Genomic DNA, 23,774 nt, shown 5'->3' with positions numbered 1-23,774 from the left:
GAATCTGTCATACAAATGGGGTCTGAAAGGTGGTTGAAATCTGGTTCTGCAGATGCTATTGGTTCCCGAGTTCAAAGTGACCCCAGCCAAAGCCATCAGTGGGGGACTGAGCTGACGACCTTTCTCGGGACCACAATTTCCTCCACTGACAATTGGTGACTTCTGATCATATAAACTTTTTGGTGGAAAAAAGTTTCCAATATTTTTGAAATTAAATATGTAACTTTAGAATAGTTTTAGATTGGCAAAAAAAAAAGATTTAATAGTTTTGGAGTTAAACTAAAAAATAGTTTTAGTTTTTTTTTTTCAAAATAATTTTTATATGGTTTTAGATTTTTAAAGACAGTACGAAGTCCTCAGGTATCCTGGCCCTAGATTCCCCTACTGTTAGCATCTTGTATTATTATTACACTTGTTACAACTAACGACTCCACAGTGATATATTATTTTAACTAGATTCTGTACTTTATTCAGATTTTATTGTTTTTCTCCCTAATGTCCTTTTTGTTTTTCAGGGTCACATCTAGGACACCACATTAGATTTAGTTCTCATCTGTGTTGTGACAATTTCTCATTCTGTCCTTGTTTTCTTTCTTTTTTGGTACCAGGGATTGAACTCAGGGGCACTCAACCACTGAGCCACATCCCCAGCCCCCTTCAAGTTATTCAAGACCTCACTAAATTGCTGAGGCTGGCTTTGAACTTGCAATCCTCCTGCCTCAGCCTCCCAAGCCGCTGGGATTACAGGTGTGAACCACCAAGCCTGGCTCCATCCTTGTTTTCGATGACCTTGACAGTTTTGCAAACAGGCCAGGCAGTTTTATAGAATGTCACTTAATATGTGTTTGGTGTTTTTCATTAGGGACTTTGGAAAAGACTAGAGTGCCATTGTCATTTCATCACATCAAGGATACATACTGTTAGGGACTGGATGCTTGTGTCCCGCCCCACCCCACTCCCAATTAATCCCCAATGCCAGGGTATAAGGGGGCGGGGCCTGTGGAGGTGATTAGCTTAGGAGGGTGGAGCCCTCATGATGGGTTTCATGCTCTCATAAGCTGAGACTGCAGAGAGCTGGCGTCCTCCTCTCTCATCTCCCCCAGGAGAGGCTGCAGTGGGAAGCCAGCATCCGCAACCTGGAAGAGGGCCCTCACCAGAGCCTGACCCTAGCTTTCTAGCCTCCCAAATTGAGAAAAAGAGACATCTGTTGCTGTAGCCAGCCAGTCTATGGTGATTGTTATAGCAGCCAGCACTGACTAAGACAGACTACCAACATGACTTGTCTTTGAAGAGGCTGACCTTGACCACCTGGCTACGTGCCAGGTTTCTCTATGATAAATTTACTCTCTGCCTCCTATCACTCCACTCTGGAACAGGCTATTACCTAAGGGTGGGGAGTCAATGCTCTGCCTGTCCTTGACAGGGATATTTGCACAAATTGTTAGAATTCTGATTGGGAGATTTGTCTTTGCCCTATTATTGGCAAAGCCGCCCCTTAATCTCAACGGGTTGGCTGGGCCACTTTCTCTACTTGGCTTTTTTTTTTTTTTTCCCCCAGACAGTTTTCCTCCCTGGGATCCTGACCACTAGGGATGTCAGGCACCCACGACCCACACAGTGTCAGATGGGCCAGATGGAGAAGTGGGCCAAGTCTGATGGGTGATGATGTGGTAAATATTGACTGTGCACTGCTACGGGCCGGGCACGGTTCAGGGGAGTAGAGAGCAAGGAGAAGATCCTGACTCCCATAGAGTTACCTTACCCTCCTCTCACATCTGGATTGAAGGCCAGCAGCATTAGCGTCATGTGGGAGAGCTGAGGAATGCCGATTCTCGCCCCCGCCCAGACCTACTGCACCAGAGTCTGAATTCTCAATAAGGTTCTTGTGGGATTCCTAGGCACATTGAAGTTTGAGAAGCACTGGGCTAGAAGGCATTTCCCAAGCACATAATCAAACATTAAGTAAGTGTCATGATCTCAAATAGGACAAAGGAAACTTATGAGCATGTGTTGACTCAGGTGTGTGACAGAATAACCATCCCCAGTATCTATGAGAGATGGGTTCCAGGGCCCCTTGCAGATACCAAAATCTGACAATACTCAAGTCCCTCAAGTAAAATGATGTATTTGCATGGGAACCTACACATATCTTCTTCTAGGCTTTAAGTCATTTCAAGATTCCTTATCATACCTGACCACAATGGAAAGGCCATATAAATAGTTATATTGTAGGGCTGGGGCTGGGGCTCAGTGGTAGAGCACTTGCCTGGCATATGTGAGGCACTGAGTTTGATCCTCAGCACCACATATAAATAAATAAATAAATAAAGGTCTATCAACCACTTAAAATATTTTAAAAAATAGTTGTATTGTTCAGAGAACAATGATGAGAAAATTAAGTCTATACATGTTCAGTTCAGTTTTTTTTCTGAATATTTGTGATCCTCAGGTAAGTGAAGCCATAGATATGTAGAAATGACCATCATTTAAAAAAAAAAAAACAACATGAGGAGGACTAATGGAAAAATGAACTTTCATGTCCTGGGTGGTCTGCATCTGATTAGCTCATGACCATCTCCAACCCCCTGCCACGTAGCTCTATCTAATGCCCTTTAATAAGCTCCACCCTGGATTACTAGCCCGCATGGGTCCTGGACGTCCATGCCACTCGACACCTGGGCAATGCAGGGTTTGCAGCACTCACAAGAGCAGAGCTGAGGACAGGCAGCTGGATATAGGAGTGGGGGACCTCCAGCCCGTGACCAGGCCAACATGAGCAGATCTCAAGTGTCACTGGCCTCACACTCAGGGTCGGTTTGAGGACTGAAGGATCTGGAGGGCAGAAGACCCTCGGTGAAGTTAACTCTGGTCATGGAGATCAGGACCATGAAGGACAAGCGACCTGCCCAGGGCCATAGGACGGGGACCGGAGGGAGCCTGAGCCCTTCACCAGCTACCACAGGGATGAGGATGGTGGTGGACAAATAAACAAGAGCAAGGAGGAGGGAGGAGACAAAGCCCAGGGTACCCAGCCACCAGATGTGACAGCACATCATGGTCCCATCTTGGAACGCATCTCTGTCACACACAGGGTAAATGGGTCTATTCCCTGTGAATTATCTTCTAGCCAGCAGCTCCTTCCATCTGCTCATTAACACCATAATAAAAGAATATCAAACCAGCCTTCTGACTCCCAGACCCCGGGGGTCTAACTACATAACTTGGAAATGACTTTTTATGAAGTCTGATCAAAGGCTCATTGTTCAGTAATTAGAAATCATGGCCCCCCCTCCCCCAGGCTTGGGGCTCATAAACACAGTGGAATGAGCTTTTTATTTGGGTTGAACCGAAACCCTTGCGGATCCATTTCCTCCTCACACCAGCCTCCGTGGGGACAGGGCAGGAGACTGAGCTTCTGCTGCTCTGGGAGACCCTCGGGCTCGGCGTCTGCAGCAGGCCAGAAGCAAGCAGGTGAGCGGCTGTTGAAACGGGCCTCTGGACTGACACGGGGCAAGGACCTGAGTGAGGGACACCAGCACCAGGGTCTGGGCCGAGTGCTGTGCAGAGTCCCTTGCTCTCCTATTGACGCCTGTCCAGCAGTGGCCTCTGAGAAAGGGGAGCGTGTCCGAGGTCTAGCTGTGGATACCACACTGGGGCTGAGCAGCCAAAGACCCCTGGAGCCAGAACACGGTGAGCAGTGAGGTGATCCCCGTCAGAACGTCTTCATCAAACCACTCAATAAATATTTATTGAGGACTTACAAAGTGCTAGCGTTCCACTAGATACGGGGATCAGTTGGGGTACAAAAAACAGTGCCTGCTCCTCTTTTTTTGGGGGGTACCGGGGACTGAACTCAGGGGCACTCGACCACTGAGCCACACCCCCAGCCCTCTTTTGTATTTTATTTAGAGACAGGGTCTCACTGAGTTGCTTAGCACCTCGCTTTTGCCGAGGCTGGCTTTGAACTTGAGATCCTCCTGCCTCAGCCTCCCGAGCTGCTGGGATTACAGGTGTGTGCCACCTCGCCCAGCAATGTCTGCTCTTAAAGTCACCACAGGTCAGTGGGGGAGGGTGGTCCACCCAGAGGAGAAAGTCGTCTGGAGTCAGAGGGTGTTGGAGCACCTGGCAAAGAGGAAGCGGGGGGCAGGGACCCCCAGAGCTGAGAATGGGAATGTCCTCATCCTTCAGGAATCTCCGGAGATGTGCTGCACATCTGGAAATGCGCCTGGCGGGTCCAGATGTGGCCTCTGAGACCATCTTCCTTCTTGTCCTCAAACTCTCATATACTGGACATTGGCACCCAAGAACAGGAAGTCCTAGAGGGAAACAAGGCGGGCCTGGGCTGGTAAGGAGCATCTTCTACTCCAAAAAGATGCACCTGCTACATAAAGAGGGCCCCTGGCGCGGGAAACACCGGCTCTGACAGAAACCAGGTCACTGCATAAATCGCAGGAGTGCCTGGCTCCCCAAGGTCTCCATAAAGCACTGCGTTTGCCAGCTAACTTCTCCAAGTAGCGATCTGCCTGTCATTTCCCAAGCTGTGTACTCCTGGAAGGTCTCATAAATGTCCTTTGTGTCACCTGAATTTTTTTTTTTCTCTTTGGTGGAGAACACAAAATTGTGAGCTGCTGGGATTTACTCTCCTGCTCTTAAATCAGTCAGAGGGGTGGGGACTCAGAACTCAAGGCAAAGTTTAATTCTTTCCAGAGTGATCCAACTCCTGCCTTGGGTGGCTGGGAAAATGAACACAGGTGACCTCAGGATTTCAATGATAATATATAACAAATCCTCTAATCACTTCCCACATGCCAAACATTGGCCTCTACCCAGGAAGGCCTGGGTTACACCCCATTTTATAGAAGAGATGAATGAGACCAACTGTGTGAATGGTCACTCTGACTTTGTTTTGAGCAATGATCTAAATTTCACTTGTGGACACTCAACAGTGGTTGGGTGTTAAGTATCCTGAGATTCAAAAGGGCTCTGAACATTTGTTTTACAAATACAATAGCTGGCCAGCGTTTCCGCATTCCCAACCACCCCTGACCTTCATTCCCTTTAATAGCTATTATTTTGGGGACGTTGACCATGGACCAAGCACCAATGCAGCATGTCTCTAAGTCCCGTGATGCCCACATGTCGGCCAGTGGAGTCCTCTCACCCTGGAAGTGCTGTTCTAGAGAGATGGCCTGAAATCTGGGTGGATTCATGAACCCTTAGATTCCTGGCCAGGATAGTGAAAAAATCAGGCTTAATTCTTGGTATTAAAGTAGTTAAATTAATTATGGTCCATCTTCAGGGTGAGATTATACACAGCTGTTTATCAGCAGGAGCTGAAAACTAGGTTTGATCATAGAACATACCTAAGGGGTGACGTTAAGTTAAAATAAATAATGAATTAAAGGCAGATATGAGTGTTAGCAATACAGGTGTCCAAAACAGACAAAAACTTTAAGAAAAGCCTCAGCGGAGGTGAAGGACTGGAGAGACGCACACCAAAATCCAAACTGTGTTTGTGGTGGAGCAATGGCCTTATGGAAAAATTTTAAAATGTTTTTAAAAATGTTCACAAGGTGGGCTGGGGATGTGGCTCAGTTTCAGAGACCTTTCCCAGCATGCAGAGGTCCTGAGTTGGATTCCCCAGCACCACCACCACCAAAAAAAAAAAAAAAAAAAAAAGTTATAGGTTTAAAATGGGGGACACACCAAATACATATTTATAATACAGCTCTTTCACTTAAGAATTAAGATGGAATTAGCTGGGCATGGTGGCGCATACTGTAATCCCAGCAACTTGGGAGGCTGAGACAGGAAGATTTCAAGTTCTAGGCCAGCCGGGCAATCTCGCAAGATCCTATCTCAAAAATTAAAAATAAATAAATAATAAAAGCTGGGGCTGCAACTTGGGGGTAAAGTGCCCCTGGGTTCAATCCCCAGTACCACAAAATATACAAACAAATAAAAAGGAATGCATTACAATTTACCCATGGCCTTCAGACCCTGACTGTTGCTAAGTCGAAAACTTGCAGTATTTTCAAAGTGGAAACCCAGGCTTCATCAAATGTCTCCTGCTCTGGCAGAGAGGCCACTTCTAAAGGACACATGGATGGCCTCATGACACACTGAAAGATCCTGGAGCACACAGGTCCGGGCTGGATTCCACTGAGTTATGGTCTCCAAATTTGGCGGGCTAACCAACTTCCACCCCCAAGTCCTCAGAGCCCCCTTGAACCCACTGACCTTGTGAATCTGGAGAAGGAGGTCATGGAGCTGAATATGCCTTGGCAGAGGGAGGGGGAAGCCTTCAGCCAGCTTATCTGCAGGCAAGGACAATATCAAAAGAATGAGTTAATAGATAACAGTGATAGACATTTTTTTAATGGAAGAATTTTGCTCTCTGCAATTCTTTTTTTTAATATATATTTTTAGTTGTAGATGAAGACAATACATTTATTTTATTTTTATGTGGTGCTGAGGATAGAACCCTGTGCCTCATGCATGCTAGGCGAGCACTCTACCTCTGAGCCACAACCCCAGGCCACTCTCTGCAAATTCTATACACAATACTAAGTATTCCCACTTAGGACTATGAGGTAGATATGATTATTATTTCCATTTCACACATAAGGAAACCGTGGCACAGAGTGATCCAGTAACTTGTTCTAGGTCACACAGCTAGGAAGTAGCAGAACTGGGATTTGAACTTCAGAAGGCTGGCAGGGGAACCTAAGCCGATAGTCATGGAGCCCTCTGGAAGAAGTAGCAGGTTTGGGGTAGCAGGTAGAGCAAGTGGTAACTACTCTCTGCCCTCCACCCATCCTGCTTTATTTTGCAGCCAAATAGAGTGATATCTCAGGGAATCAGGGTTTGGGACTTTGTGCTTTATTTATTTTTACTATGGACGTGGGTGACTGACTGGGAAATGTGCCTGCCTGGTGCCCTACCTGGTGCCCTCGTCTATGAACTTGAGGACCAAGTTGGTCCTCAATCTTCACCGCAGGAGGGGAGGGGCACTTCCTGCTCCCTCAGGAGGAGCACCAAGGAGATGTCGCAGCTCCAGCCCCAACAGAGCCTGGAGGGGCTGTCGCCAGCATCAACATCCCACTGAAGCCCAGACGAGAGACTTTCCAAGGTCACGCAGCCCCCAGGGGGAGCCCTGGTTCCCAACTCCAAGTCCAACTCTCTTTCCGCTCCAAGCACTGTCCACTATCCACTTGGGAAAAATGGGTCTGGATTCTTACCATTGACCTTGGGGTAGAGAGTCTCCCGGATGTAGTAGTTGAGCAGCGCCTCCATCATCTCCACCTGGTGGAGAACAGGAGAGGTACACCGTGACCCCGCGGGCCACGGGCCCCCAGTACACAGTCTCACAGCCACCCAGGGGTGGCTGTGGTTGCCCACAGGGCGAAAGGTTTGAAAAACGCAGTTTGCAGATGAATGCCTACATCTTGCTGCTATTTTGCAAGTTATAACCATTTTGAGACGCACATTTATAGGTAAGCAATCAAATAGAAAAAATTTGAGAGGCTGTGCGTCACTGTGCATAGGAAGAGCACCAAGCATTATCTTTAGTATTTAACTTTTTTTTTTAAAGCAAGAATATCTTCCTGAATTACTTGTGTAATTTTTAAAAATTAAGTAAACCCAAACTGGGCTTCTCTACAAAAATTAGGACACACCACTTTGGCACACTATACGCCAGGAACAGGGCTCAGAGCTTTATAAGTATCTGATTCAGTCTTCACAAGAACCCCCAGGAAGTTCCTATTAACCTCCCCATTTCACAGATAAGGAAATTGAGGCCCACAGAATGAAAGTGACTTAGAAACTGGACAGCAGGGTCTGGATTTGAATCTAAATTGATCTGGGGTGACGGTTGTTGCTCTTTATACTTATTTTTCTGAACACATTAGGATGACTCTGTGTCTTTACATGTGAATGCTTCACTTCATAGGACATTTTAACATGGTGTGTGTATATACACAGCCAGGGTATCATTACCTCACCCTTAATTCTCTGAAAGGAGTCATTCTTGGGACCCCAGGAGCAACATCCCTCCCCAGTCTGTGTTTGCTTCCACTTTGTAAGTGCTTAGGGAAAGTGGGGGAAGGACAGCAGGGATGAAGTGGTCACTAATTTGAGCACCTGGATCCATCTATGCCTGAAACCTCCTGCCTTGGGTTTTCATTGTTATTGTTGTGATTTGTTTTTTAGTAACATGACCCTATGGGTTATTCTTCTGTGCTTAATACAGGTGGCTTTCTTTCCCTTGCAATGAAAGTAATTATGTCCAACAGATAACTTAATTATTTATTATCTTATATTGGGATGTAACCCATTCTTGTTGCTATGTCTTGTCTTCTTGAGAAGTTCAATGCTTCCCTAGGGCAGAGATCTGCTCTTCTCTTTTTCTATTTCCAATGAAAGGTGCCACAGCAATTGCTTAGTATCCTAACCATGTCATTAAATAAAAAACATTAATAACTTACATTGAAGAATCCAAGTTTGGATTCTTTCAGTTCCACTTGTACCCTGTAACAAATCAGAAAAGATTCATAGATATAGGCGTCGTGCCCATGGGAACCTAGGCAATACGGGGGTCCCAAAGAGGGGGAGGCACTGGCTGAGGATGGGGGGTGAAAAGGTAATTAAGTATCTAAAAAACAATGACACAACAGTACCGGGAAGACAGAGGGAGGTGGGGTGGAGGGAAAGAGCTCGATCTTTATCAGCTCAGGAAATTAATACAACTGACGTCTATTCATTAAGAAAAAAAATCATTTAGATTTCTAAATTCCTAAAGTAAATCATTTAGAAATTTGAAATGTATGGGTGGTGGGGGGGCAGGCTCAGCACAACAAAGGAATTAGACCAATTGGAATAAAATTTAAATTTCCTTCCCAAATGGTTCCCCAACATTGACAGGAGAGAATCACCCCCCACACCCCCTACTCCCAGCCACAGAGGAGCAGCTAAGGTGTCAGAGGGAGCCCGGTTGAGCATCCCTGTGGGCAGGAGGAGGCTGATTTACCTTCCTGGGGTCAGGAGCCCAGTGATCTTGCTGGTATTGAAGGCCAACGTGGCGGATATATTAGTGGTCTAGAAAAGCCAGGGAAGAAACCAGTTCTAAATGATGGCAGTTGTCAGAACAGTGACCAGAGCCAGTATTACCTTCAACCAACAGCTCAGGGAGTCCAAGCAGGAAACCTGCCCATAGACTGACCGTAGACCCCAGGGGCACATGGTAGGTGCTCAATAAATGTTTGGACTTGGACTTGAATATTTTTACTTAAAATTGCTGACCATGGCAGCCGTTAAACCTTGAGTAGACTACCAAGAAGGCTTAGCATGTGTATCCCTGGAGAGCTCTAAAAAGGATTATTACCAGCTACCTCCCTGCTATGAGTCAGCTGTGGTCACAATAATAATAAATTACATTTGATCTTAAGATATATGAACAACAAGAACAATTTTCACAGCAATGACAACACCCTCAGTTTGCAGACAGACCCCCTGAGAGGAATTACCCCCTTGCAGAGATCTGACTTGTTGAGTTTCAAACCTGAAACAAGAGAGCCAAGTTCTCTGTCTGGTGAGCAGGGTCCTCAAAGAACTCAGAACCCCTTCTCTATTAGACGGGGTCCATCACAAAAGAAAAAAACTCTCAATGTTTCATGTAGAGAGAATTTAATGCAAAGCAGTGGCTATACAAGTGTGGAATGGCAAAAGGCTGAAATGTGTTGGTGAGGCTGCTCAGAGATAAGCAAGCCAGCAGGCTACCTCCACCCCAGACTAGAGGGAGAGAGTGTGGAGCTGGCATTAGTAGAGCCACCCCCCTGAGGATAGTCCCTGCAGGTTCCGCCCAAGGCAAAGAGAGGGGGAAAATAAACTCTGGCTTGATTCTTCCTCCCGCCCTCCGTTCTCCTGATCCTGTCTCCCATTGGCTGATATAACTAGACGTCAAAGTGCAAGGGCCCCTGGGAAATGTAGTCTTTAGGTGTCAGCTACAGCTACAGAGCAAAGCAAATAGGAGGAAGGCCCCCAAACCTTCCTACACGTATGTGAAACAAATATATATGCAGAGAAATATATAAATACCTTGATAATAAACATTGTGAAGAAAAATAATGGGGTGCTACAAGAAAAAAATGGCAAAAGGTAAGATAGAGTGGGGTTAGCACCGACAAGATAGACCTCTCTGGGGAAGTACACTGAGACCTGGAGGAATTAGCCAGATGGTGAATGGGGGACAAGCATTCAGGAAACAGGAACAGCATTTGCAAAGACTCAGAACCTTACCACACCGAGCCGGAAGACAAACTGCTTGAGAGAGTTAGGCAGGAGCACAAAGGCATCGATTCCCAGCTGGGGGGCCAAGGAGAGATTCCCAGGGCTGAAGGTCAGGAGGGGGGCCTGGAGCAGGGCTCCCTGGAGCTCCAAGTTCATGTTGGGGTACAGCTTGCCTATCTGGGGGCAGAATTAGAAAATTATGTCAAGAGAAGAAAATAGGGGTGCAGAGTACAGTCACATAGGGCTGAGGTTGGTACAGAATGGCAGGCTCTGTAGGCCCCCATCTGTGTAAAAATAATGGAGAAAAAGAAGCACACATTTAATGTTGTATACATAGGATATTGAAGAAGGAGATACACATCTGACCCTCTTAGTAAACTCAAGATGAGACCTGGGTGCCAAGGGACAGAGGTGGTTGGGAGACTTTTTCACTCTATAGTATCTCTTGAATGTTGAATCATGAGAATTCATTTCTGGTTCAAAAAATAATTTTTAAAGTGCCGCAAACATCCCTAACCCCAAGTAAGCCCTCTAGAGTTGTTAGGCGTTGCTAATTAGGGTACCCTTTATAGAACACACCAGCACTCCTTGGGTTCTTAGGTAGAACCAAAATCAGACTGGACAATGTGCATGGCCCCAGGAGACATTGGGCTCTGGCAAGAGCCCTGAAGCCTGCAGCTCCCCAACCTTCTGAATCTCGGCTAAGCTGAGAGGGAGGTGCAGGTTTTGAAGAGAAACCTTGGAAGTTTAGCACGTACCCACAGAGGGCCAAGGGACCCTTACCAGGGGGAGGAAGGCGCGGAAGGACTTGGTGGTCAGTCGGATGATGGAGTCAGGTGGGATCTGCAGCAAAGAGACAGAGAAGTTTGGGGAGCTTTGATGTCTTCTTCTGAAAAATAGGCATTATAGTCACCCCGGCCTTTGGGCCCCTGGGAGGGCAGAGCACATAGTAAGTGCTCTAGGAAATGGTGGGGAGGGCGAATGAGACGTGACCACAGAGGGTCAAAGCTATGAGGAATCACCCCGAGGACTAAATCGCTCTATCCATTCAGCAGACAGTCCCCCTGTACAACAGGGTAAACTGAATCATCCAAGTTGTAGCACACTGTGCTTTTTCCCATCTGACATTCATGAGATCTCTAACTTTTATAAACTGCTGCAAGGAACAGCCTTCTGAGTCCCAGAAAAAAAGATATGATTCACTATAAAACCGAGTCTCCCTTATACAAAGCCCCATTGGAGACAGTTGTTTTAGAGGTATCAGGAAGACTTAGATCACTAAATCATGTACCCTTTTCACTTTGGCTACAAGGAAGCTCGTAGATTTGTGATTAAAAAAAATCAATGAATGGGCACAGTATCTTCCTAATTGTGCTTTATGTTTCACTTGGTCTTTATTTCATTTTCTGTGTAACCTTATGTCTTTATCAGGGTATCTATTGTTCTGCTTCATTCACAAACATGTTTTTAATAAACCTCCATGCATCATCAAGATGAGAAAAAATATAAACTAGAACAGGTCTAGACTAAGAGAAAAGTAGTAGATAGACTGCAAAGTCTTCTCTAGTTGTTATAAGGGAGAAAGAACTTTGGATTAGAGCTTCTTGGCAGCCAAAGTAATACAGGGAACTTGTGCTAACTTACTTTTTTTTTTTTCCCTGGCTTCGATCTTTTAGTTATATAACTTACTGCTTTACTGATGTAAATAGGGGCAGAAAGGAAAAAAGAAAGGAAGAATAAGTTACATTGTCACCGGAGAACGTGTTTCTGTCACCGTCCTCACCATGTCATCTGTGATGGAGAAGTTCAGGTACCCTGCTTGGTAGTACACCCGGCTGGCGGTGTTGAAGACATAATCAGAGACGGCAAAGTAGAGCATTCGGTCGTGGTCCTCAGGAACGTCGATGGCCGGGGCAAGGAAGGGAACTGCAGAGCGCTGATCAAGATGGAAAATTTCGCCCTGGGGAGAGAGAGAGAAAGAGGTTCCAACTGGACTTCCCAAACCCAGGGACGTGGGAGCACTGGACGTGGGGGCCAGAGAACCACCAGCACGAGACGGTGCTGACACTGCCCCACTGAGACGCGTTCCTCGGGGCCAATGTGGGGTCCCCCAGGAGCTTTGGTTTATGACCCCACAGGACGTAGTGCCCGGCCCTCCTGGGGCCAGCTCTGAGCCACCCCTTCTGCAGGGCAGGAAGGGAAAGGAGGGGAAGAAGGAGGAGAGGACTCATTAGGACCTAAGGATGGTGAGGCACCTGGGAGTCTCCTAGCCCTGGGAACACTCGCCACCGCTCCATATTGCCCTGCCTCCCCGCAGTGGGGAGAGGAGACAGATCTGAAGGTAGGAGGAAGGTGGCCCAGGGCCGGGCCGATCCCCAGGCAAACTTCACTGGGGTTGGACTCACCCAGGGCCCTGCTCCAAGGGCCTCACCTTAAACATGATATCCAGCATGTTGGCGGTTGCCCGAGGGGCCTCCGTTAAACTGTAGTCGACCCCTGCGAAGCTGTCAATCTCTGCGATGACTGTGAACCCGAGAGGGGCAGCATTAGGGGCCAGCCGTGGCCTTTGACTGATGGGGAAAGGGCGAGGGCTCCGGCCTGCTCTGTGACTTTCTCCAGGGTCCCTGCCCTTCCACCCAGCTTGGGGCACACAACCTCTTCCTAAAGACGACAAGTGGGTCTTGTCTGTCTGGTGGCTCAGCCATGGTGAGGGTGTGAGGCTCAGCCCAGGGCCGACACAGTGTCCCAGGAGGAGCCCAGCCCGGCCCTGGAGCTTCATGCTGAGCTACACAACCAGGAAGGCTGAGCAGGTCCAGAGGCCCAGACGCTCCCCTCCAAAGCCCTGGGGGAATGAATGTTCCCTTCTCAGGTCACTGTGCATCCTGGGCCTCAGGGAAGAGGGTGTCAACAAGTACTGCATGAGGACCTGGGGCCACAGCACCAGAGAACATCTCAGACGCTTGGCTGGCCGACCCTCCAAAATTCACATTGCACCTGGGATTTGGGGTCTCTTCATGGAGCCAATTATTCTGCAGATACACCTCCATGTGGGCAGAGAGGCATATCCTGGGTGCCCCTGCAGCCCTGCTGGTACTGGTAATGGATGGAAGAACCCCAAATGTCCATTTTCTGGGATCTTTAAATCAGGGCACAGCCACAGGATGGAGTACTACACAGCTATTAAAAACAATAAAAAATGGAAAAGTCCAGAAAATTCTTTAGCAGGATCTTATAATGCTGAACCTACACACACCACAGTGGCCTGCAATTTCACTCCGAGGCATGTACCCAAAGACACACAAATGTACTAGACCGTTTGTAGCAATACAACTAACAATGTCTAAAACAGCGGTTCCCCATGGCATCACATCAGAGTGGATGAATGAATGAAGGGATGGCCTCCTGGTGGCCTGACCTCAGACTGAAAGATGAGCAAAGAAAGATTTGGAAAAAGACTCAAAACATGGTATGATTCCATTCCTGCCCTGAGTGCAAAACTATTCTTTGCAGGTAGAAGGTGGGATAGTGCTTACCCTTGTGGGCTGGGTAGTAAATGAAGGGGACGTGGAGGGGCTCTGGAAGACCAGCTGTGTTCTGTCTGGGAACTGGATGCCTGAGTGCTCAGCATGTGCAAATTTTGTAAGCTGCACACTTACAGAATAGAACACCCTTTTCTATGCATATACTACCATTAAAGTTTTCAAAAGAGCCAGGTGCAATGGTGCACACCTGTAATCCCAGTGGCTTGGGAGGCTGAGATGGGAGGATCGTGAGTTCAAAGCCAGCCTCAGCAACTTAGCAACTCAGTGAGGCCCTGCTCATTTTTATTAATAAAAATTTTTTAAAAAGGTCTAAGGATGTAGCTTAGTCGTTAAGTGCCCCTGGGTTCCATCCCTGGTATCCTTCCCTAATAACAAAAAAAGTTTTAAAAAGCAATTTCAATTTATGTATACTGATAGAGAAGGCTCTCCAAAATACATAAATTTAAAAAGAACTAGGGTAGAGAACAAAGTGTATTCAGTATACAGTAGAAGATACAGATTCATAAGGATGCACTTACACATTTTCATGAACAAAAAGGAAACATATAAATGCACGTTCATATGCTTATGTATATTTATATTTGTACATGCAAATATATATATAGATAGATAGATAGATAGATACATAATCTCTTGGAAGGTAAGTTGGGGAGAAAAAGAGATTTTTGTTACTTTTTATACTTCTGTCCTATTTAAGGTTTTATGATGTACCCATGTGCTTTTATAAAAATGAGCAGGAATAGAGTCCCAGGGGCGGGTGAGGTGCCCTACCTGGCAGAGTTTGGAGATAAGGCTGTAGGTCGGAGGTCACTGATTTATCAATCATACTGCAAATCTGAAAAATAAAAAATAAATAAATAAATTGGGTAGAAGCAGCCTGAGTGTTTCCAGCTGTGGTCCCCTGTTCTCATGGCTTTGGAAACATTGTTTCAAGAGTTTGCACAGCGATCATTCACTCTGCAAATATTAAAAAAGTGCTAATCATGCGCCAGGCACTGAGGAAAGATGAATGATAAAAAAATAATGCAGGTCCTTGGGGACTCCAGAGGGCCCAGCTGGACTTTTTAAGGCCTGTGCCCAATGAAAGACATCTGAGTGATGGGAGGGCACGGGCTGGAGATGCTGCCGGAAACTCCCTTATTGAGGATTTTTTTTCCCCCCTTGGGAGGCTCTGGCCTCTGAGAAATCAGAATTTAGTAGCAGATCTAGAGAGCAGCTAAAATGGCCCTGCACATAAATGTATAGATAATGAGGTAATGTAGGGTTGTGGGTTTTTTTTGTTTTTTTTTTTTGTACTAGGGATTGAACCCAGGGGCACTTTACCACTGAGTGACATCTCTAGACCTTTTTATTTTTTATTTTGAGGAAGGATCTCATTGAAGTTGCTGAGGCTGGCTTCGAACTTGTGATCCTCCTGCCTCAGCCTTCCTAGTTGCTGGGATTATAGGTGTGTGTCACTAAGCCAGGTGTGAGGGTAAATCCTAACTTCCCTTTGCAACTGCCCCTGTTTCTGGAGAAGGAGGTTACCCAGGGAGGAGCTGCCAGAAAGCAGAGAAAGGGGTGGTGGGACGGGTTCCTGCAGGACTGCTGGGAACCAGGCCTCACCTGGGATGGGTCTTTCCTTGTTCACCTTGGACAGCCTTCCATCAGACTGTCCCCCAAACCCTGGGTCGGGGTGTCCCCCTCCTTCAGGAACCTGAAGGATTGAAGAGGAGAGGCATGGGGGGCCTCTGTCCCATGTGCACAGGAGGGGTTCCTGGGGAGGCAGGGTGCGGGTGGTTGAGGGAGCAGCGTTGAACAAGCTCGGGTTCAAATTCTACTTCAATCCCTTTGCTTTGGGGTCCTCACCCACAGGATCCGATGAGCACAAGTGCTTCCCAGGGATGGGGTGAGAGAAGGTGGCCGTGAGTGTGCATCACACAGAGTTCCTATGCTTCTTGCCTCTGCTGGTTCAGAAACCAGGCCCCATCCCGAGGGAGGAATCAGCACGGTCCTGAACCAGGCTCCTGGGAGGAGGTTTCTAAGGACCCTCAGGGAGATCCCCAGCTTTCCCACCCCCAAGCCCCTATAAAGCCTTTGGCAAAGCAGGTTCCACATCCCAGGGAGATCCTAGCCTAGCCTCCCGGGAGCCAGATATCACCTGGCAAGTTACTCCACCTCTCAGAGCCTCCTCTGTCAAATGTGTAAAGTGTCATGACTTCAGAAGGGGAGGTCAAAGTTGGGTGTTGTGGTGCCTGCCTCTATTCCCAGTGACTCAGGAGGCTGAGGCAGGAGGGTCGCAAGTTCAAGGCCAGCCTCAGTGATTTAGCAAGATCTGGTCTCAAAATGAAAAATAAAAAAGGGACTAGTAGTATAACTCAGTGGTAAAGTGCCCCTGGGTTCACTCCCCAGTACTGCACGAAAAAAAAAAAATTTAAGGTCAAGATCCAGGAGGCTGCATGTCCCAAGTGTTTAGTTCATGGCTAAAACACAGGCTCAAGAAACAGCAGCCATTATTTTATAAATGTAAATATTTATGCAATAACATATTTCACATTCCTTGTTTTCATTTACAAAAAAATATTATATTACTTATTATTGTGATAACTATTATAATTAATCATAACATATTACTATTGTTGTATAATATTATTTCTAATTATTATAACCATCATCAACTGGGGGGTGTAAGTTAGTAATATGGCAACAGGGGCCTAAGTAGGAGGCTGGCACTAAGACCCCACAAGCCCAGAACTAGAAAAGAAATATCACAGTGTGGGGTCTGCCTGCCATTTCTGATTCAACCACTAGGGGCTGCTCAAAGCCAAACCAGAGGTTAGACCTGCCGCAGAGTGTGTGTGTGTGTGTGTGTGTGTGTGTGTGTGTGTGTTCCCCTTTCCTCCTTCATCTTTTCTCCTTTTTCTCCTTCTCTAAGCTGTGTTTTAGGCATAGCTCTGGTGTGCAGTACCTCAGAAATGGGATTTTAAGGTGAAAGTGTTTGGAGGTACTGAAAATTAATGAAATCCGAAGTGAACTCTTTTTTTTTTTTCTTTAGTATTAGAGATTGAGCCCATTGAACCCGGGGGTGCTTTACCACTGAATTATATCCCCAGCCCTTTTTAAATTTTATTTTGAGACAGGGTCTTGCTAAGTGGCCCAGGCTGGCCTTGAACTCATGATCCTCCTGCCTCAGCCTGCAGAGCAGCTGGGATCACAGGTGTGTGCCACTGAGCCCCACTCACATAATTTTTTTTAACAAAAAAAATCTGACCTGGTGTCTCTGCCTCCCCATCCAGGACAAGTGCTCAAGGGCTGGTCCGTTTTCTTCCTGGTTTAAGTGCTCTCTGAAGAGACCTGCCTGGTCTCCTCAGGCACTGTGTTGACTTCCTTCTTGACTTTGGGGACTGCAGGACAGTGTGGGGCAGTGAGCAAGGCCAAGCAGGGGGAGCGGCTGGGGTCTGCTTGCTCCCTACCTCTCCGATTCTCCCTTGGCCAAGCATGTCACCATTTTCGGCCTAACCAAATGGACTTGGAATTCAGAGACCTGCGTGTCGTCCCAGCTCTACCACATATCAGCCCTGGGACTAGGATGAGTCATTTGTTCTCCCTCAGGCCATGGGCCCATGCATGTCCAAACAAGGCCCCGTGGCCCCAACTGGGGCCAGAGCCCTGTGAGGACACCCATGGCCCTCGCCTGGCTCCGCAGGCATCTGGTGGCCTTGACCTGCTTACCTTGGTCTCCAACATTTTTCGGAACTTGGACTCGATCTGGTCATGGAAGAGTTTCAGCAGCCACCTGGCAGGAGAGCACAGTGCACAACTGGTCAGTGGGCAGCAGGGGCAAGGGAGCCAGGCCCTGCCCATCTTGTGCCCTGCTGAGCCCCAGAGTCCTGGCACACCCCTCCTGGCTTCCTGCATCTGGCTTTCTAGCTACAAGCTGTGCCATGATCAAGCTCAGTGGCTGGTGGCAGTGTGGGTGGGCAGGGGGTGGTGGCATTGTGGGTGGGCAGGGGGTGGTCTCAAGAATCCACAATATTCTGAGCAAGTGAACTGAGACTCTGAGAGAGGAAATGCCTGGACCGTGGACTTGGGTATTTTTTATGCTCCTCTTTAGCCAAGGGCCTCAGTATCCACCAAGAGCCAGATTTCATTTGCTTGACAGTTCCCTAAATTATGTTGTTGTTGTTGTTCGTGGAAACCACACAAGAGCACTCCTGGCTCGAATCTGCATCGGTTCTTTGCAACAGGAAGCCCCTGCATTATTCCCCGTGCTGGGTGAGCCTCCCACCTGGAGGTTCTCCATTCTCAGGGCTGGGCTGGGGGCTGGATGGGGCGTGAGCCGTAACCAGGGGTCCAGCTGGCAGCGTCCCGATGGTGACTTACCTCAGATCTCCTGAGATGTCCACATCCAGATCACGGATGTGACTGTTGCAGCTGGAGGTGGTGACTGTGGGCCTTCCCGAGTCCTCGCTGCCCAAGAGCAGTGTGACGGAGATGGTGATGCCCTTGACATGCACATTGAAGTGGCCGTCCATCTTCCTGGAAGAGACGAGAGGAGCCACGGCTGTTTTGCAGGCCAAGATCTGCCACCATTTGGAGAGGAAAGAGAAAGCTCGATTTTTTCCCTCCAAATCAGTGGAGCTGAGCACAGATTTAAGATTGAATAATAAACAAAAAAGATTTAACAAGTAGAAGATCTGGAAGAAAGCCCGGGGCCAGTATTTATAGTCAGGGACGGACACAGAGATTTCTATCGTGATCCAGTTCTACTGAACCATAGAGGAAATGACCAACAAACTCACAGGCATGGAAAATTAGAACTTCAGTGAATAAAAAATGCAGTATACAAAGTAAAAAAAATCGTATCATGGGACAGTCAAGAGCTGATTTCCTTAATAGACAAAGAACAAGTTAATAAGGAAAGGATGAGACAACTGAAAAGAAATTGTAAATAATCAAAGAGACGAATAGCAAGTTCAATGTCAAATAAGCAAATGAACATAACAACGAGGCCAGGGTTCACCTATGAGACCAAAAATGAAGTCTTACTACCTAGTGCCGTGAAGACATGGGAGACAGACCCTGCAGATGTCTGTCTGATGTCTCCCTCTGGGGTTGGGAGGGCACCTGGGCACCACTTTTCCGAGACACCCAGCAGGATGGATCCTAATTCGGACACACCTATTCTTTGGCAATTTCCCTTCTAAGCCTGATCTTGTGGCTCTTCCTGCCCAGATGGATGAGAGGGGCAGCTCACTTTCAAAGCATCATGGGTAATGACAAGAAATGAAGGGACAACCCAAGAGTCCATGAGTAGCAACGGGTTGAGTAAGTTGTGGGCATCCACGCTCTGCCGCCTTTAGCAACCTGGGGCTAATCCTGTAATGGAACCACATTCATCATAACCCCCCCCAAAAAAAAAAAAACAAAAAACAAAGCCTAGTACAAGCTATGCTGTGGGTGAGCCTCAAAAATATGCTGAAGGAATAGGGAGACTCCCGGAGACAGCATGCAGCGTGGGGGTTCCCTGGGGCTGGAGGCAGGGGAACGTAGAGTAACTGTTGAAAGGCAGGGAGGTTTTTCCTCGAGGTCACCTGGCTGAGAATGGCCAGCTCTTCTGCTATGGCCCGAATTGTGTCCTTCCCAAATTCACACGTGGAGGTCCTGAACCCCAGTCCCCAGGAATGTGAGTGTATTTGGTGAGAGAGATGTTTGTGCTAAGAGGCCCCCGGCCGGGCTCTACTCCGGTCTGACTGGGGTCCTCATAAGAGGAGATCAAGACCCAGGCTTCGAGGTCAGAGGGAAGACCATGAGGACACTGACAGCAGGTGCCATCTGCAAGCCCAGGAGGGAGGCCTCAGGAACAGGCCTGCCTACTCCTTCATCTAGGACTTCCAGGCTCCTGGACTGAGAAGGTTCTATGCAGGCCCCGCTGGCTGCTCTCCTGGACCCTTGGTGGCCAATATACCTTCTGTCCAAGCTTCTTTGAGGTCAGAGAACTGTTCAAAGTGCGGAAGGGTTGGTGGCCCTGAAGATGGCCTTGCCTAACGGCACAGGAAGATGGGGTAAAGCGGCTGAGCTGGGGTAACTGGGGGCGTGTCTGCGGCTCCCCACCCGCTGCCTTCCCGATCACACACCCCCTGGCCAGGCCCACTTCCTTCCCCGCCAGGCTTCCCTCCTCCCCGCTGTGGACGTTGGCTTAGAACACACCCCCAGATAAAGCTGCACCTAGAGGTCTTGCCTCGGGGGTCTGGGGGTCTTCGGTGGGAAGTTCACGTGGCCCCAGGGGGCAGGCCTGGCCCCTTTAGGAGACAGAGTCCAAGCCTCCAAGTGCCAGGGTTTGAACCCCTGTCTACTCTGGGGCGTGGGCTCCCTCTGTCCATTATGTGGCCTTTGATGAACCAGGAACATTTTGGATTCGAGAATGGATGAAGGGCCAGGGAAGTGCCCGAGGACCTGGGCGCAGAGCCAACTTACAGGAAGGACATGCGCACCTTCCACCTGCCCTGGACCTGGACGGAGGAGTCGGAGATGGTTAGACTCAGGCCCCTGCCAGCCAGGGGCTTCAGAGCAGAGCCGCTCAGCTCACAGCTGGGGATGTCCAGGCTGCAGGGAGAGACACAGAGGGCGGTGTCAGTGCTGGGCCTGGACCCCGCCCCACTAGGGACTTGCTCCCTCCCTGCCCCAGGGGACTCCCACCAGTGGGACCTGCTTTCAGCAAACACCTGGTTCCCATCTCCTGAGCACCTGCCTGTGCCAGGCACGGAGTGTGCGACCATGCCAAGCACCCTCCTCTGTCATTCAGGGGCAGACACAGATTTTATTCTCCCCCACAGAGGACGAACTAGAACCCAGAGGGAGAGACGCCATGACTCACAGTCAGGATTAGACCTCACGGATCTCAGGGTCCAGGGTACTGTCTGGGGTGGGGCCCATAGACATACCCCTGGGCTTGCAGCTCCTTCCCCAACACCCCCTCCCTCAACCCACCCAGGCGGGGGAATCAAACTGAGGTGAGACCCAACTGAGGATTGTAAAGAGGCCATCCTTGGGGAAGAATGGTCAAATGCATCTTCCTTGCCTGGCACATAATAGGAGCTCAATAAATGTTTGCTGACAAACTTAAGAACGAAGAAAGGAATGAAGCAGTCAGTCCGACCACCCTCCCTCCACGGAGCATCTTTCAAAAAGCCCTTCGCGCCTCTTCTCAAGCACAAGTGGCTCCTGCCTGCTGACCCTGGGAAGGCTCCACCCCGACACCAGCCCCCATCTAGGAAACGCAGCAGTAGGAATTGGGCTACTGTTTTTAACGTTTGTCTAGTTTCCCTTCTGGGCTATTGGATCCTGGATTATCACTCTAAGGGGGGAAGCCGCATCGACCCATTTTGCAGATAAGGAAAGTGAGGCTGAGGTCACACAGCCAGTAGGTTTTCTTTAATATTTGGCGTGTTAAGTCCTCTCCTTCGGAACTCCCTGAAGAATTATCCATTGTGTGCCCCAAAGAGGTCCCCCCCGAGTCCAAGCCTGGGGTTCTGTCTCCCTCCCTCTCCAGAGACCTCCTGAGCCACCCAGGAGCTCCAGAGAAGGAAGAGCATCACCTGTGAAACTCATAGTGCCCACGGCCCACATGCTTGATCCTGAAGTCCCCGAAGAAGTCAGGCAGTTTGGTCTCACGTAGCTTCTTCTGCAAGGTCACCAGCCCCTCTCTGGCCGCTGCGGACAGGGAAAAAAAAAAAAAAAAACAAGTGGCTTGGTCTGCCTGCTTCCCTCCCCTGCTCTAAACTCTTCAGTGGCTCCCACTTGCCCCGGGGAGAAACATGAACTTCTTAGTACTAGTCACAGTTCTGGGTTATGGAGTTCCTCTGTGCCAAGTAACAAAGAAACCCTCGGGGCGTCCCTACATTCCATATGTTGGGGTGTATAAATACAGGGTAACTCCAAGGCTTTGTTTAGCATCTTTTAAAACAATAATCTTACTTTTACCTGTTCTTTAAAATCAGGAAATAATATTCGTAAAATACCTGAATAAGCCCCATCTTTAAGGTATCGCTAAGTATAAAACAGGCCCAGCAACCACCACCCAGTACTGCATGGAGCCCTGCCCCCAGTCTCGACAGGTAACTGCCATCTGACAAATCTTGTTCCCAACTGCTGGTGGGGAACCCAGCTAATATAAGTAATATGCCCAAGTCACAGAGCTGGCAGGTGGCCAGGCCAGAATCCCAGCCAGAGCTGCCTGACCTCAGGGAAGGGCCTCCCCCGACCCCCGACCTGAGGGGCAGAGCAGTCTGGGCCCTGGGCAGGCTGGTGTTGGGTGCACTGGCTCCGGCCACCAGGCAGCTTCTTACCATACTCCAGGCCTTTGTCAGTGATCCTGGCCACCAGGCCCGGGTTGGTGCCCAGAGCCCCTGGGGCAGGTGTGAGCAGGATCCCCAGCAGTGCGGCCAGCAGGGCCCTGGCCAAGGCCCCCATCCTGGATTCTCAGCAGAGTCAGCTGGGACTGTCACAGGTGGGCTGGGCCTGGCTCTCTTAAGTAGCCAAGGCCAGAGGGCCAGGGGCGGTTCCGGAGGGAGGGCGGGCTTGTGCAAGCGGGAAAGGGAGGCACAGGGACTGGAACCTGTTGCGACACCGTGGGAGCGTTGTGGTCACGGTCACACTTAGACGCCTGCTATTGCTGCTCGGGCTTCGAAGCAGGCATGGGCTGGTCCCAAGTGGTGACCCTGCCTCGCCCCCCCCCCCCCACAGGACTCCACGTCATCAGAGGTCCTGTCTGTCCCCAGCCCCTCTCCTAAGAGGTCCGCTGGGAAAGCTGGGAGGTACCGGTCCGGAGACCAAGGCTCAGAGGGCCTCTCTGCTCACTCAAAATCGCTGGGAGCTTCCTGTCTGGGCACAGGCTTTTGGAGCTCACGGTGTGCTACGTGCCGGAACGCAACTTGGCAAATCTTTAAACATGAATCCCCAGCCCACAAAAATCACCACCAACAAAAAACCTCTTTAAACAGCCGTGTGCCCTCTGACCCAGTGATCCCGCCTTTGAACTCGTCCCTCGGTACATAATGAAGTCAGGTGCTAACAGGTCACTGCACTAGGTGCCTAGTGTTGGGACAATAGGCAGGGGGAGTGAGACACAACCTGAGGTGTCCAGGAAAGGGACTTGGGTTATGTGAATTATGAGCCAGCCATTTAAAGTGGGGCTGCAGAAATAAATGCATGTCTTGATAAGGAAAGAAGTTCCTGAGCCAACAGTTTCCAATGGCACCAGATAGTAAGGGTCTGTGTCTTTGATCAAAATCAGTCTGGGAGGAGCTAGGAGAGGTTGGGTGGGTAAGATCATGGATATTTAAAAACTCTTTTTGCTGAGCATATATTGCATTTGCAATAAGTAAAGATAATGAGATTTTATTTTGGGAAACAAAATGTATCCTGGGGATTATATTTGATTTTTGGAGTTTTGCCCTAGCATTCTCTATATTTGTGAGTTTTGTTCTGCCTCTGCCACCAGGAAGTCTTCTGTGACTACCCCCATGTGTCCTTGGGTTAGAGAAAGGTCCCAGAATCCTTTACACTTTTTCCAGCAGAGTGTTAACCCCTTTCTGCCTTTTAGTAATTGAGGTCACTTAGAAGTATGCTCACAGGGGCTGGGGTTGTAGCTCAGTGGTAAATCACTTGCCTTGCATGCATGAGGCACTGGGTTTGAATCTCAGTACCACATAACAATGAATAAATAAAGATATTGTGTCCATTACAACTAATATATATATATATATATATATATATATATATATATATATATATATATATACACACACACACACACACACACACACACACACACACACACAAATTCTCTGACACTCCTTTCATCCAAAGGGGAGGTGTCTGTCCTCTTCCTGTGATTGGGAGGCCTTTGTGTCTGTCTGAGATTGAATGTGGTGGAGTCACAGAGTGGCTTCCCAGTGGCTC

At 48.5% G+C, this 23,774-nt stretch overlaps 1 protein-coding gene across 1 annotated transcript; it reads right to left on the bottom strand.

Annotated features, from left to right (window-relative positions):
* Positions 1–3,722: 3,722 nt before the first annotated feature.
* Positions 3,723–22,326, bottom strand: Lbp (lipopolysaccharide binding protein). Its single transcript, XM_027945378.3, has 15 exons — positions 22,160–22,326; positions 21,410–21,524; positions 20,289–20,417; positions 18,195–18,350; positions 17,544–17,607; positions 14,604–14,667; positions 12,722–12,813; positions 12,074–12,250; positions 11,074–11,133; positions 10,300–10,467; positions 9,032–9,099; positions 8,490–8,532; positions 7,242–7,305; positions 6,241–6,317; positions 3,723–4,316 (listed from the first exon to the last, which is right to left on the bottom strand). The coding sequence occupies exons 1-15, from the start codon at positions 22,281–22,283 to the stop codon at positions 4,272–4,274; spliced, it is 1,446 nt and encodes a 481-aa protein (XP_027801179.3). The 5' UTR covers positions 22,284–22,326; the 3' UTR covers positions 3,723–4,271.
* Positions 22,327–23,774: the final 1,448 nt, after the last annotated feature.

Source organism: Marmota flaviventris, chromosome 2, assembly GCF_047511675.1.
Source record: "Marmota flaviventris isolate mMarFla1 chromosome 2, mMarFla1.hap1, whole genome shotgun sequence".
Classification (NCBI taxonomy): Eukaryota; Metazoa; Chordata; class Mammalia; order Rodentia; family Sciuridae; genus Marmota; species Marmota flaviventris.
This window is presented reverse-complemented; position numbering and strand designations above follow the sequence as displayed.